At 42.3% G+C, this 16,327-nt stretch overlaps 1 protein-coding gene across 19 annotated transcripts in view; it reads left to right on the top strand.

Moving 5' to 3' along the window:
• The window catches only part of TACC1 (transforming acidic coiled-coil containing protein 1), a 118,899-nt gene extending 104,565 nt beyond the window's left edge, over window positions 1–14,334 (top strand). For 18 of the 19 annotated variants that reach the window (XM_045460076.1, XM_045460101.1, XM_045460062.1 and 15 more), the window contains 7 exons: window positions 2,255–2,380; window positions 4,001–4,077; window positions 5,185–5,228; window positions 6,626–6,786; window positions 7,599–7,705; window positions 10,805–10,925; window positions 11,978–14,334. In XM_045460076.1, coding sequence (XP_045316032.1) covers window positions 2,255–2,380; window positions 4,001–4,077; window positions 5,185–5,228; window positions 6,626–6,786; window positions 7,599–7,705; window positions 10,805–10,925; window positions 11,978–12,046 — 705 coding nt within the window. In that variant the 3' untranslated portion in view covers window positions 12,047–14,334. Of the gene's footprint in view, window positions 1–2,254; window positions 2,381–4,000; window positions 4,078–5,184; window positions 5,229–6,625; window positions 6,787–7,598; window positions 7,706–10,804; window positions 10,926–11,257; window positions 11,484–11,977 lie in introns of those variants that run through there. The other variant, XM_045459989.1, reaches the window with a different exon arrangement.
• Window positions 14,335–16,327: the final 1,993 nt, after the last annotated feature.

The following is a 16,327-nucleotide window of genomic DNA, read 5'->3' as shown; positions in this document are numbered from 1 at the left end:
ATTTCCCAAATTCTTGCTAACTTGAGGGTCATTGGAAGCACAGGGGAGCTGTTTTTTAGAATTAGCTTGGGGATTCTGGCTTCAAATAATAAAAACACAAAAGACTGATTTTAAAGTGTATTAATTTAGAATCAGAAATCTAACAACAAAGTGAACTAAATGTGTCAACTTGACCCTAGGGTGTTATCTCCCTGTAGGCAAGTTACATGGGAAGCAAGATTATGAGAAAGTTTCTTGAGAAGTATGGCACAGGAAGTCAATGTGATGACTCAGATGTCCAGAGGTTTATTCATTATCCACAAGAAGCACTTCTTATCATTTCTGGCTCTGGAATCATGGGGCGGCTTTGCTGGGTGCCTCTGACCTCTCACAGGCTGCGATCAAGGTATTAACCAGAGCTGTGGTCACCTCTAGGCTCAATCAGGGGTAGATGCATTTCCAAGCTCATTCACGTGGCTGTTGGCACGTCTCAGGTCCTTACTAGCTGTTGGCAGAGACATTGATTCCTTGCCACATGGGCCTCTCCATAGAGAGTTTCTCACAATGCAGAAGCCAGTCTTTTTGGAAACTAATATCAAAAGTGACATCCCATGACTTTTACCATAGTCTCTTTAGAAGTAAGTCACCAGGACCAGCCTGCTCCCGAGGGGAGGAGATTACACGAGAGGATTAGTACCAGCAGGGTGGGGGTCATTGCAGGCCATGTTTGAGACTGCTCACCACAAGTGGCTTCTGGCTCTAGTGATAGATCTACCCCAAGATAGTGTTTCTGGGGGGACCTCAGACTCCTGTCAGCATGGTGGGTACCTTCCCCCAAATGCTGCTTGAAATGGGCACTGCCAGCTTGTGGCTTTTGCATTTCCCTTTTCTGTGGCCTAAACCAGGGCTTTCTGTATCAGGGCCCTTCTATGTGAAGCTAAATGCAAAAATTGGGGGGGGGGGGGGGGGGGGGGGGGCATTTTTTAGGGAAAGAGCGAGTTGTAATGACCATGAAAAGTTTAAAAACCACTGATCTCTGACTTGAGACTTTTCTGTTCAGTCTTGGTTCAAACAAGATACCAGAGAACTGATTGATTATGATCACTAACTGATGGATTGGTTATACAGATACTTAAGATTGTTAAGATTATTGCCAGATCACTTGGGCTGGCATTTTGGATGTTATTAGACTGACTTTTTCCCTATTTACGTAAAAAAGTTTACTTACATACCGTGGGAGGAAATAGCCCCCAAAATGCCTTTTAGGAAGGAGAATAGGATGAAGTCCATGTTCTTGTGAAAAAACACTAACCACCGTGGCTTTCTGGAACCTGAGTTTATGATAAAAGCTTAAGTTCTGTCACATCAGAAGGGAACTGAAAACTTAGCAGCAACAAGGAAGCAAAAAAATGAGAGTACAGGCACAGACCTTGACTTTACACGTGGCCACTTTGTAGAGGGAGGGCACATTAGTGCTGTAACCTGACACACTGCCAGGGCAGGGACATGCCACAACAGAGCAGCTGAAGTTCCTGATGACCCTGACTCATTCTGGGGCGGGGGGAGGGGAGTCAGCCATGTGTTTGCCATTTCTGCTTCCTTAAGCTTGAAAGTTAGTAGTCCATTTTGGAAACATTTCCACCCAAAGTGGCTAAAGTTGTACACAAAGTATCACTGTGTTAAAAAGTTGACACCTTTTTTGGGAAAAGTTACATGGAACACATTTTCCCTGGAAACCAGAAACCCCCTGAAAAAGAGACATTTTCCACTTTATATAGACAGGTTTCTCTTTGGTGCATGTGATGACTGGTCACTGTGATAATCAGATTTTATCCTTTTTGGATAAGAAAACTTCACTAGGCTCTCTGTTAAATGGAAGCCAACCTCCCCACCCCATATTCAGTTTTTTCTGTTTTTTTATTTTTTAAAACATTTATTTATTTTTGAGAGAGAGAAACACAGAATCCGAAGCAGGCTCCAGGCTCTGAGCTGTCAGCACAGAGCCTGACGTGGGGCTCGAACCCATGAACTGAGATCATGACCTGAGCCGAAGTCGCACAGTTAACCAACTGAGCCACCCAAACGCCCCAGTTTTTCCTTTAAGTAACTACTTTAACTAGATTTGATTTTTTTTTTAAGTTTCCCTGCTGTGTTTTTTTTTTTTTTTCTTCAAACGTGTTTTTAAAGATTGTAATCAATGTAGTAATGAGGACGCTATTTGGGGTTAACAAGCTGAAGCCCGAACATATTAAATGTAACTTCTTCCCCCCCTCAGGGACTGTTGGAGTCATCTGTGGAGAAGGCCCCCGTGTCTGTGGCCTGTGGAGGGGAGAGCCCCTTGGATGGCATCTGCCTCAGCGAATCCGATAAGACAGCTGTGCTCACCCTCATAAGAGAAGAGGTAAAGGCCCTCATGTTCTGTCCACTTATCACTCCCATGTCTTTGTCAAGCCCATGTGCCAGCAGGTAGATTCCATCTCTGTTTGGCTTCAGTTATCCCCTCCTGGAAGTTCCTATTTCCTGCAGCTTGTTGAGCTCATATAAAGGGCTCCCTGTAAACTCTGCATTGGTGCTAGAGTCCCGACATTCTGGTGTCCTGGGGACAAAGCCGACAACACTTCTTTATCTTTCAGCCTTGAAGTTTTTTAAATATCAAATTCTGCCGACTCTACCCACATATATAACTAAATCAGTGCCTTCCTTTGACAGATATGATATGTTCATGCTTAAAAATTTCTTAAATTTGCAATAATATGTCTCTTACTTTCATCCATTCTTTAAAGAGTTCAATTCTTTAACTAAACAACTTCAGTTCTGTGTTGAAAATAGATTACTGCTAGGTCTTTCCTGGATGATCTGAAAAAATATGAAAGATGCTGTTGCCCAGTTACCACTCTCTCCCATTATATTTCTAGGCTGTATTTTGTATGTTTGGTTTGTGCATCTCTTGTTGATTCCACCTTTTTTTTTTTTTTTAAAGAAGGGAATTCCCTTGCTGTAGCAATTTTATTTTCATAATATAATAGGAATAGTTAAGAGCCTCTAATATCAAGGCCTTTTAAAGCTTCAAAAAATAGCATTAAGTTGATAATGAGGGATGTCAGCTGGCCCTGTTGTCAGAACTCAGGAGCAGTGGTGAGGAGGCCTACCAAAATCTTGTCAATGAGAAAAATGACCCTATCTTCCTCCTGAGAGCAAAACTGTGAGGTGATGCCCTAATGGAGCAGAACAGGCAAGTGCCTCGTCACCTCAGGCAGATGGGCTGGCTGCTAGCTTCTTGAGACCCTGACTAAAGGCACAAAATAAAGAATGTACCAAATAGAAAGAGAGAAGCATAGAGACGTAGAATAAAAGGAGGGCAGTGATGCCCTTCTAAGCTGTGCCTGGGCACACAGAGTTTGAGGTAATGAGTTTAGAGTATTTCTTCCCAGTTAGCAGGGGCACCCCAAATAGGAATATGGGTTCTGGTCTGACAAGCAAGATCCTGCCTATGGTGAGATGGGTGCATCTGGCTAAAGGATTTGAACTTCTGAGCCCCTAGTTGTGACTTCATTCTTATCAAGCAGAGATCTCTATAGGAAGAGAATGTGCTGGTCATGCTAATGCTCTGATTTTTCTTATCCTAAGTAAAATCAGTATTTTGGTTAAGGCGCATCTCTGCCAGGCAGATAGCTCTTCTTTTGGTGTCCTGTCCCAGTCACGGTTCTGGGCATGCAGAGCTGAGAGCAGACCCTGGACCCTGGCAGAATTCACAGAGATTGTGATTATCACTTGGAATCTTCCCTGGGGGATGTTCTGTTCACCCCTACCTTGGTGGCTACATTTCTGCCATCCTGTGTGGCAGAGAGAACATTTTTCCAGATGCTTGTGAGCATTATACACAGACGTTGAGGCTTTATATTCCTCATGGAGCTCAAATGTCTTGGGATGCACCTGGTTGCGTGTCGTTTTCAGTTTCCAATCTTAAATTCAAACTGTAATAGATTCAGTAAAACCAAGCTCTATCTCTATTATAATTTAGATAATCACTAAGGAAATCGAAGCAAATGAATGGAAGAAAAAATACGAAGAAACCCGACAAGAAGTGTTGGAGATGAGGTTAGACTGGAGGTTTGGGGGAGGGATTGGATACCTTTATGCATTATTAGATTTCATATAAATGAAGTGATGAAAGTATTTGCTTACCACAGAACCTGGTGTTGAGAACTTGAGGGCATTGATATTTGCACTTTAATTTGTGACTGTGACAGCATCTTTTTATGAGGATTGCTGACCAATTATTCACATACGGTAGCTTCTTGTGGGATGTTGAGAACATTACATGTAAGCAGAACCCACATGATTCTTGTCTTTTGAAAAGACATCAATTTGTGCAAAGATATCCATTTGAACTGAAGAATAAGTTTATCGACATACTCGATTCTGGAGGCATTATAATCTATAATACTTTTCTCAAATTAATTATGCATGATGGCTTCAACTTTCATCACCATCAAATAGATTATAAAAAGCATGTTAACCGAAAACAAAATTGATTGACCTTAAATTGAAATCTTTTTTATTTTTGCTGCTCATTCCCTAGAATGGAGAGTTAGAGGCTGTGAAATAACTGAAGATAGGATCAAAGAAGAAGAAAAAAGCATAATTTCTACATTTGTGTAGTCAGCACTTGAATGATTAAGACATATTTTAAATATGCCCGCTCTAACTTGTAGCTCTTGTATTACTTGTGTTTTGAGCATTTCCTGGGTGTGAGGTCCCATGCCAGGTGTGGCGGAGAGGAAGGGACAGCCCCTGCCCTTAGAGAGCTTACGGTAGCCATCATAAAGGACTTGGATGCAGGGTCACAGTGATGGGCACCACCAGTGACAGTAGGGAGGCACACAGGGAAGAGCGCCAGTCCCTGGACAGGGTCGGCAGGGTCAGGGAAACTTTATGGCACTTCACTGAAAAGAAAGGTTAACACGACAGGGTGATCTTTAAAGTCTTTGAATAACTGAAATGCTTTTGGAACTAAGACCGTAAAATAAAACTTGTGACCGAATTAGAGGGAGCAGGCTGCCCAAAAGGGTAGATTTGTTCATTTGAACATCGTTCAAGTACTTATTTGTTGAAATGTTCATGTGTTAATGTGTTTAATTGTTTGGGGCAGCATTTCAGGAACGTCTATTGAAAAATCTCTTCTGATATTTTTTTTTTTTTAAGGAAAATTGTGGCTGAATATGAAAAGACCATTGCTCAAATGATTGGTAAGGACTTTTTTTATGTGTGTGTGTGGTGTGAGCCATAGGTTCCGTGGATGGTTTTCAAATCAGAACACAAGCTCGAACATCGCCTAGATCCGGTTGATTCTCACTGTTCGCAGTGGTTGTGTTCTACAGAGTTGCCACAAACACAGCGAATGCTGCATACTGAACCATCGCTTTAGGGAAAGTACAGGGTGAGGTTGCTGCGGGCCTCTGGTCACAACATTTTTGTCAGTACATGACCTTGTCTTATGTACATTTGTTTAAAGACATCTCATTTAATGTTGACTCATTACCATTGAACTCCTGGCCCACAGTGCTATCATTCATGCCTGAATGAAGATTATCGGATGAAGGTGTTTTCTCCATAAGGCACATTACAACCTTAGGAGCACTAAACAGCACTTTGGCCCTCCACTTGGGGGCCATTTTAAACAGCAAAAATCACCAACAGAAAGCACAGAAATGCAGAAAATATCATGGTGTACTAAGTAGACTGAAAAGGACACTTGTTTACAGTAGGAAACAAGAAGGCAGTGTCACCCTGATCAGCCTTGGCTTGGAATGTGCCTGTCAAGTGACTTAAATGTTTTGCCACTCTGCACATGACCGGGATGCACCACAAGTATTGATTTTGGGTTTGCAAATAAATTTTAGCAAGTGGATGAATTCACAAATACACAGTCCACAAATAATGAAGATAAGCTGTAGTTACATTCATTTCAGAGGCCAGCAAATGCTTGAATTGTGTGAAAAGCCCTCCACCTGGCCCCTAGAGTGTTGATGGCCTAGCCACATCATTAGTGCGCACCCCCCCCCCCCCCCCCGTGGGGTCTTCGTTTTGGCTCAGTGTCCTTAACTCTGCCACAAATCATATTTCCCTCATTTAGACCCACTGGTACCTTTTACAAAGCAACAGTGGTTGGTTCTCTTATTCCACTGAGTTTGGAATAACTGAGTAGCCAATATCAGCAGGACTGACTGCCTAAGTCTTTCTCTACTTAAAGCACTTCTTAAGCACTAAAATCATACTTTTTACAGTCCATATCACCTCATGCCTTCCCAGCATGGGACCTTTGCCATTGCTGTTCCTCTGCTGGAATATTCTCCTGGGTAGCTGCACAGCTCCTGCCCTCCCTCAGCAGTTTTGGGTCCCTGTCAAATCTTTCTTCTGAGAGAGGTCACTCTATATGTAAACGGAACCCCCACCCTTCTTGTTCTGCTTTGTTTTCCCCCCCTCACTTGTCAGCAGCTGTCTCCCCACTAACCTAAGTCCTCGAGAGGAACTTTGCTATGTCTGCTGCCAGGGCCCCCCACCAAAAATACTGCTTAGCTGACAGAGGGCAGCCGCTAACAATCTGTTGAATGAATATGCCATTACTTTTGATTGTGGTTCACAGAAGATGAACAGAGGACAAATATGACCTCTCAGAAGAGCTTCCAGCAACTGACCATGGAGAAGGAGCAGGCCCTGGCTGACCTTAATTCTGTGGAAAGGTCCCTTTCTGATCTCTTCAGGAGATACGAGAACCTGAAAGGCGTTCTGGAAGGGTTCAAGAAGGTAGCATGTCCTTTTCCTTTTGTCTCTGTAGTAGTGTATTTCCTTGGTAATGGATCTTTAAACATGTATGCCAGAGGTGTGGGTAGCCTTCTAAACGGGGGCTCGGGGCCCATGTATCATTGGTCTTGTACCTTCTGTTCCAGTGAAGCTGGAGATTTTCTTTTCCCTTTTTTCTTTCTGTGGTGGTTCAGGCATCTGGCCCACCAGGTGGCATGTTTTGGTCATTTCCTCTCCTGGGTCAGGCCACAGCCAGAGTGTGGCATGGAGTAGAAGAAGTGTGGAACCTTCAGACCTTAGGAGACTTCCAGAAATTGTTTTTGATAATTCCCCAATTTAATATTAGTAGAAGGAAAATTTAGCCCTGAAAAATTCAGGCTACATATTCTAGAAGAAAATAAGTATAATGTTTCAGATTTAGCTTGTAAGTGGGCATATTCAACTTAGTTGCATATCATCAATAAGATACATTTATAGCAGTGAACATTCTTTATTGTTTCCGTAGGAAAATAAAAATGAGACTGCCTAGTTTCCCTACAATGAGACTCAGAATGCCTCCCTAAACTAGGTTTATCGGTGTCACCGAACCTTACTGTGTTTTGAAAATTTATACGCAAAGAAAGTATCCAGAATTTCTTCAGTAAGAATTACATGTGCCTGTTTTGAATTATCAGAGTAGAATTTAAAGGCATTTGAAGCAATGAGGTTTTCTCATTTTAAAAACAAAAATGAAAACTCTGATACATGGGATGTCACTAGTTGAAGAAAGATGAAATGACCAGTTTTTTTTATTTTAAATTGTCACTTTGGAACAGAATGAAGAAGCCTTGAAAAAGTGTGCTCAGGATTATTTAGCCAGAGTTAAACAAGAGGAACAGCGGTATCAGGCCCTGAAAATCCACGCGGAGGAAAAACTAGACAAGTGAGAGCTCGCAATGAGATCTGTTTCATGTTTTGTGATGTTGTGGGGAGATTGAGAAAGGCCAAAAAAACCACCCAATGTTGTTTTGCAACCCTAGGTTGCATTGGTGTGTGTGTGTATGTTTTATTATTTAATTTTTTTGAATAGTATCTTCACATTAAACATTAAAAAGAATAGAATAGAGATCTATAGGATCTCTCTCCCACCCTTTCCCTTGTCCCTGGCTCCCCTGCTTTCCTCACCCAGGTGATCAGTTTTTGGTTCCTTCCATCCCCTCAGATAAACTTTTTCCCTTCTTCTCCCCTGTCCTAGCTAACAGCTCCATCACACCACATGATCACCTTTTTTTTTTTTTTTATGTGATAAGAATCTCCTTTTTTATACAGATAACAGCATACTTTGCATTGTTCATTTAGTGTTATATTTTGGAAACCTTTCCATGTCAATCCATGAAGAGCTTCTGTATTTTTCTTAGCCTCCATATGGTGTTCCAGTGTTGCAATGTGTCATTTATTTAACCAGCCCCCTCCTTCCGGACACTCAGGGTACTTGCCATCCACTGTGAACAGTGCTGCAGTAGGTGACCTGGTATGGTTCTCATTTGGTGTGCATGTGAGTTATCTATATGCTAGAAAAAGGATTGCTGGGCCAAAGAACATACAGGCTTATCATTATGATAAAAAGTGTCAAATTGCCCTCACCTGATTTTCATCCATTTATCCCTAGGCTAGATGTGCGAGCATCTCTTGTCCTTATGGCTTTGCCCACAGATCAAATTTTTGGTTTTCTGTAAACCCAGTAGATACAAGATAGTATTTCAGTTTAGTTGGGGATTTCTTTTTTTGACAAGCAAATGGAGCATTTATTCAATGTAGTTTTGATTGTTGTTTACCTCATGGAATTGAACCTATTTGAGCAGCTATCTGTACGCGTACTTTCTGTACCGTGACTGACTATTCTTTGCCTGGTTTTCTGTTGTCAGTTTATATATTATTCATCTGTAAATATATTATTATAATTATGTACTAAGGATGCCGGCCTTTTGTGATAGGAGTCTTGAATATTTTTTCTAGTTTGTCTTTTGGCTTCTGGTGTTTTTTGATATGCAGAAATCTGTTTGTTTTTATGTAGTGAAATTTATCAGTCCTTTTATGGCTTCAGGATTTTCTGTCATGGTAACAAAGATCTTCTCTGCTCTGAATATAAAATACTCTCCCATGTTTTCATTCTAGTACTTTTATGGCTTCATTTTTTTAATCCTTAAATCCAACACGTTTGGAATTTATCCTGGGGAACAGTCTGAAGAATGCATCCAACTTTATTTTTTAACTAAAAAGTAATACTTGTACATTTTGCTGTCTATCTTCATATTTGTAAAACGTTTTAAGTTCCCCTCTCTCATTCCCACCCCCAGAGATACGACTATTAAAGGTTTATTAACAGAAGCACCTGGATGGCTCAGTTGGTTGAGCATCTGACTCTTGATTTTGGCTTGGGTCATGATCTCACAGTCGTGGGATTGAGCCCCGCATCAGGCTCCATGCTAAGCATGGAGCCTGCTTAAGATTCTCACTCCCTCGGGGCATTAGGTGACTCAGTGGTTAGGTGTCTGACTCGGTTTGTGGCTCAGGTCATTATCTCATGGTTCTTGGGTTCAAGCCCCATGACAGGCTCTGTGCGGGCAGCATTGAGCCTGCTTAGGATTCCCTGTCTCCCTTTCTCTGCCCCTTTCCCTGTTGGCTGTTTCTGTCTCTCTCAAATAAATTTAAAAAAGATTCTCTCTCCTTCTGTCCCCCTCCCCAGCTGGTGCATGTGGGGATGCTCTCTCAAAAAAAAAGAAAAAGCTTTATTGTGTATCCTTCCAGTTTTTTCTTGACACCTTTATAAATACTACCCAACATGGCTTTGGACTTTTTTAAAAATAACATCGGAGTCATAGGATACAAATTTCCTTTTTCACTTAATAGTATATATGGCCCTTCTCCATGTCAGAACATCTAGCTCAGTCTAATTATTCGTGTTAGGTTGTAGGACTATTCCATTCCTTACTGATGGGCATTTAGATAGTTGCACAGTTTTTCAGTCGTAAACACTCCTGCAGTGAACATCCTTATCCACAATCATTGTGCAACATGGAAGTATTGCTGTGGATACTTAAGTATTGCTGTGGATACGTAACGTAAGGGAGTTGCTGGGTCAGAAGGTGTATGCATTTTATTTTATTTATTTATTTTTAAAATGTTTATTCATTTTGAGAGAGAGGGAGAGAGAATTGCAAACAGGCTCTACACTATCAGTGCAGACCCCAGTGTGGGATCTCAAACTCACAAACTGTGAGATCATGACTTGAGCCAAAATTAGGAGTTGGATGCTCAACTGACTGAGGCACCCAGGCACCCCAGGTGTATGCATTTTTAAATCCTAATAGTTACAGCCATCTCACTCTCCGTGAAGATGGTGCCAGTTTTCACTTCCCCCGTCAGTTTGTGAGTCTGTTTCTTGCATCTCAACCATAATGGGATAAGATCATCCTAGTTAATATTTGCCAATCTGATAAATTTTTAAAGTTTACCATTTAAATTTGCATGCCTCTACTAATGAGTTTTTAGCATCTTTCATCAATTAATTGGCCATTTATCAATTGACATTTGTAGTTTTAGAATTTTCTTTTGTATCTCATTAATAAAGTCACTTTTAGTTCTAGTGTCCTAGATGTCAGTGGTTAGCATCCTGACTCTTTGGCTGTGATAATCCCACAGATGACCCTGCCTGCTATTGGGTTAAAAAACAAATCTAAGATTGCTGTACAAAGTGTCACATGATTCCATTTTCTAGTGACATGTGAATTTTGAAGTCACTGTGGCCTATGAGATTAATTCTACCACTGGTTTGCACCTTGGAAATTTCCTTAGCAGTTGTGTATCCACTGAAGTTTTATAAATTTAAATGGAATGATTTGGGTCACCAGTTTTTCTCTTATCATGAAGCCCTGTTATTCTGTGTCTGACAGATGTCAGCAGTCTTGACTCCTTAGCTGTGACCTGTAACTAACCATGAGCTTTTTGTCCCTTTACTCCACAAACAAAACACCACAAACAGAGCCAATGAGGAGATTGCTCAGGTTCGAACAAAAGCGAAGGCCGAGAGCGCGGCTCTCCACGCTGGACTCCGGAAGGAGCAGATGAAGGTGGAGTCCCTGGAAAGAGCCCTTCAGCAGAAGGTACACAGAGGGGTGTGGGGTGATGACCTGTGAGACACGTGGTTTTCCTCTGTGGCCGTGGCTGGCTTGTGGTGGATTTGGATGAAAGAGAAGCCTCGTGTTTTTGCCCAGAGTCAAACTTTGATCCAGCTGCTCTGGGAACTGATTCAGGTGGACACGAACAAGGCAGACCATGAACTCCCAAGCCTCTGAGTAGGAGCCATCCCCAGGCAGGATGCAGAGAGGAAGTTGCATTAACTAAAGGGGACAAGACACTTCTTAGGTTCCGAGGTTACCTTTTTTCTTTTTGTTTTTTATGTAATATATGAAGCCATCTTCCCCCTTGATTGCAGCTTTATCCTCCTGGGGACATTGGCAACATCTGGAGGTGGATTTAGTTGTCACGACTGGGAGATGCTACTGGCGTCTCATGGGTAGAGTCCAGAAGTGCTACTAAACATCTAACAGTGCACAGGACAGTCCCTACAACAAAGACTGACCCGGCCCAAAATGCCGGTGGTGCCTCAGTTGAGAAATTCTGCTGTAGGTAAATAAAAATCAGGTCCCTATTTCTCGCTACTCTGTGATTCTTAGACTTCATTTTTTTTGTGTGTGCCTCTAGTGTTTTTCTTCCTGTGTCTCCAGTTATGTGCTCACGTGTATGGCATCCCTTCAGCTAGGGCGAGGGTTTCGATCTTGAGGTCTGCTAACCCCTAGACAGTGTTCCCTGGGATTACTCAGACTCCAGAATACTTGTGTTTTTACCAAGTATCACAGGTAATTCCCATGATAACAAGAGAATTGGGGAACTGAGACGATTATGGGCAAGCTGCAGAGGGCCGGTGGTCACCCTCATCCCCTACTCAACTGAAGCATGACTTTATGAACACGACACGAACATTTTTCAGGGGACAAGATTCCCTTTCTTTAAAGGGTCTCTGACATAGGAAAGTTACCAACCACTGAGTCAGGATGTCTAGGCAAAGTGTGGCCAGTCTTGGGACTATTTGGGTGTAATTGCCTTGATCTCAGGATGCAAAGTGGCCTACATCACCATGTCATTTGTCTTTCAGAACCAAGAAATAGAAGAACTAACGAAAATCTGCGATGAGCTGATTGCGAAGTTGGGAAAGACTGACTGAGTCTCCCCCTCGTTAGCTCAGCAGGTCTGCATTTGGCTGCTTCTCTCTTAACCACAGTTATCTTGCCTTATCCAGGAAAAATTGCCCCTTTGCAGAGAAAAAAAAAAAAAAAAAAAAACTTTAAAAAAAAGCACATGCCTACTGCTGCCTGTCCCGCTTTGCTGCCGACACAACAGCCCTGGAAGGATCCCTGGAGTATCGCACAGGCCCGGAAGGAGGGGCGTCTGACCACGGTCCCCTGACAGGTTCAGTCAGACGGGCTGCTAAGTTTAGGGTCATGATTTCTCGATCATCTTTAGTCCATTTAAAAGTCTTCTTTTCTTTTCCAAGCTCGTTAAATTTGGGATTTTGTGCCTACTACTTGGGCTCATCTCTGTCCACCACCTAAGTTTTTTGGTGACCTATTTATTTCATCTTTGAAATTTAATGTTCAACATTAGTGGTTTTATTTGGGGAAATAATTTGGCCTATTGTTATTTCTGGTTTATAAGCAAGAAGGGACTCTGAGTACCCGTTTATACGCGCACACGCACACACACATTTATATATGCTGCTCTTTTTTCTCTGAAGCATAGTCAAATAAGAGCTTCTCCACAGAAGACCGTATTTCCATAAATGTATAACCCTATCTTGAAATAGAATTGTGGCCTAGAGTGCCAACCTCAGAATTTAGGGAATGGTAGGTATAAAGACCCCAGACTCAGGTTTTACATCTGGGGGAGACTTTTTGCCAGTGTTTCATTGTCCTGGTGTTGGGACCCTCCTTGGCCTTGACAGGTGCGGCCCCTTTGGGGTCAGTCCTCAGACCAAACGGCAAGTGGCCCTGGCAGGCAGGAATCCCTCAAAGCTGGGGTTTGGCGAGTTGGTCCCAAAGCAGTTCAGTCTCCTCTGCTTCTGTTTGTTGCTTCAAAATCAACATTTACTCTTTATTTATCATCTTGCTATTTGAAATATACAAAGAAAATCTACTTGTAAAAAAAAAAAAAAGGCTTAGGTGATCTTCAGTGAAAAGGTAACTGTAGCCGCGGTAGCAGTTAGAAGGTGAAGAAGCAGTTTTTCACAAGTGTGTTGTGTTGTTCTTCAAAAAAAATTTTAAGGCAAAAAAATCCTTTCAAACTTAGATGGTAGAATTTTTAACAAAACAGGCTATAAAAATCATGTGAATGACTCCAAAAATCACATTGGGGATATTGTTGAACAAAGAGCATTGAGTCCCAGAGCAGAGGAGTGCGGGAGCAGAGCTGCACTCAAAACCAAACTCCTCAAGCTCTTCCTGCGCTTGGGTCACGGAGTGGGGGCCTTTAAACCCAAGATGGAAATTTTCCGCGTGATGCCGGTGAACTCCCCTCCATGTGGTAGGCAAAACCAAATCCATGCAGTGTTTTAAAGCACTCTTGTTGTCTTAATCTTACACTCTCTTCACGGTGATACGCACTGTATTCCGTACAAGTAAGTTTTCGTACCTTTCTTGTAAAACTCTTGCATGATCCAACTTCCGCAACAAATTGTGCCTCGTGGAGAACCTCTATAGATCTTCGAACATGCATTTTTTCTTTAGCCGTGTACTGTTCACATGGGTGCAATCTTCAGCCCCAGGGAGGTCAGTAGTGTCCTTTAAAGCTAGAAGTCACGTCTTACCGATATGCATTTATCGTAATTGGTGCTTAGGCTGTATTCTAAAGCCTATTGTCTTAATATTTTGTACAAAACAAGAACAGCAGAAATGATCTGTGGTTGGAGAAGTGACTTGACAATCACGTGGGCTTTGAAAGCAGTTCCATGTGGTCTCTGCACACGGTCATAGTGCCCATGGACTGCTCGTGTCTCCAGTTGCTGGAACTGGTTTCTGCTGCCAGTCCTCTGCTCCTAGGGAAACTAACTGTGCATTTTGCAGAAAGGAACGTTGCTAAACCTTTTTACTGCTGTGTTTTGGTGAGACAGCCATGTTTATTTGTTTTGCATTGATCTGTTTTAAGCACGAAAGGCTTATAGTGGTCTCCATTCTAAATCCATGGTCCTCCATTTAGGCTTCATGTGCATATTTAAAAAGTAGCTGTGTGTTAAAACCAAGGTGACGACAATCCTTCCCTAGCATGCTGGTGGAAGAGACCCCGTAAAGAAGCCCCGGTGGGTGAAGTTGCTGCACAAGGATTACGAAAGGCCCTGGTCAAGTAACTTTTGCCACTGGCCTCTCAGCCACAGCCAGTACAAGGGAATGTTCTTCCTTCTCATTTAATAGATGGATATTCTCCAACAAGAATAAAAATGGAGCTGGCAAATCAAGAGAATATCCTGGGCTGAAAGAAGTTATGTTTGTTTCTCTTTAAAAATAAGCAAAAGCAAAAAAAACAACAACAACAAAAAAAAAAAAAAACAAAAAAACCTTTCAAAATTTTGGAGAGTAAGAGTTTAGCCTAGAGCTTTGCTTCAAAGCATGTGAGGGCCATTACTTGTTGGGTAGGAGGTAGTAAATCCTGTCACAAGAGTGAGAAGCAGAGGTGAAGGGAAGCTGCTGTCCCAGATAGCTTTGGGAGTACTAGGTGATCAACCTTGTTGAGACTCGACCCAGAGCCATTTCTTGTTTTTGACTTTGCCAAAATGTGGATAGATAGTCTTTATCTAGAAGCATTTTAACAGGAAGATTTAGTGTAAGACAGACCAGTTTGTCACTTGGTTGGCTAGTCAGTGACAGTCAGACCTCCTGAGATTTACTTTATTTGGAGAACCTCCTGGAAGCCAGTGACCTGCCCAAACCTTTTGTTCTGGAAATATTGAGAAGCCCAGTTTTCTCACATGGTTTCTAGTTTCTTCAGACCCAGCCCAAATTAGGAAGTGCAGAAGCACATGATAGTGAAAACCTCTGAGGATCTGGCAGCCTTCCAGAATGATAGGAATCCAAGGGGAGATTCGTGTTTCGTCCTGGAGCCTAGCTCAATTTGAATTTGATTTCCAGCCAGTTACCCTTTCTACCTGTCCCACACTTTGTACGATCCTCACACAGATACTTAGCTATTTATGAGACAGCCCCGAAGCCTGTTTATAAATGGGGAGCATAAAGTGCCCCAAATGTTCCTGGGCTGATTGAGCAGCCAGAGTAAAGCGCTCATTTTAAGTAAAGGTAACAGGAGGCCCATTGGTGGCTCTACGAGCTCAGAATGGAGTTTTGAAGAGCAAGCATCAGTAAGTCTTGTGTGCTGTGGTTGGAGGTGATTCAGCACATCCTTTGTTAGTGGAGTAAAAGCTCTAACGCTCCCTTTAATTTCCTTTGGTTCTTCACTACGACTGGCAGCCATGGCCTGAATTACACGTGACTGCTGCCCCTGTAGTCTTCCTGTGTCCGTGCAAGCTTGCTCTTGAACTTGGGGTTCTTACTTTAGCCTCTTGTTGGGAAGAGAGAAACTGGGTGTTGAAAGATTAAATGTTTCAGGCAAAGGATTTAAAAGTAAAGATGTATATATTCTGAAGAATTTAAAAGATAGCAGATTATTCTTTGCTTATTAAAGAGTAAATATAGTCTGGGAATCCCAGAATGCCAAGCCAAAGGTCTAAGAAGTCATCTTCTGTAAAGATTTTAATAACGTAGTACTTTGAGGAGACTTCTGTCCAAAAAGGTTTGACTGGCCTCCAGATTCCAGTGGTTTTATGAAGAGCAGTGTATCACTGAAACCTTGGTCTCCCACACAGTAAAGGTAAAAAGAACTGATACACTAGACAACTTCTCTCTGAGGGTCTCCTCTGGAAGGTACTGTAACAGCAGCATTTCCAGTCAAGACCCACTCCCTTGTGCCCAGAGCTAGCATTCTGGAGACTAAAGATTGCACTTTCCGTAGTTCTTCGTCCAAATGCGATCCCATTTCTGTGCCTCTTAGCATGCAGTTAGATTTGGACAAACAAGATTCCTAAGGAATGACTTTATTAACTATAATATGGTTACAGCTATTACATATAGATATATAGGTATATAGATCCTGGTTATAGTTCTAATATGGAGATGGCCCACGTGATGCCAGCCTGTGGCAGTCTGAATAATGCTTTAACCCATCTGGAGGAGGCCAGGCACAGCTGAGGTGTGGCTTGAACCTTCCCTGTATCCACTCTTCACTCTAGGGCCGTGAAGGTGTCACTTTGCCCCCCTCTGCCTTTTAGTGGTATCTGAAATACACAAGGTCTGCCCCAGTCACATTGTTAAACCGATGCTCTGTGAAGAACTTCCACGTGGACATACGAAGATTTGAACTCCTGACCCCACCCCCTGTCCAGATACAGGGCATCCTGCGTTCC

Source organism: Leopardus geoffroyi, chromosome B1, assembly GCF_018350155.1.
Source record: "Leopardus geoffroyi isolate Oge1 chromosome B1, O.geoffroyi_Oge1_pat1.0, whole genome shotgun sequence".
In the NCBI taxonomy this organism is placed as follows: Eukaryota; Metazoa; Chordata; class Mammalia; order Carnivora; family Felidae; genus Leopardus; species Leopardus geoffroyi.
This window is presented reverse-complemented; position numbering and strand designations above follow the sequence as displayed.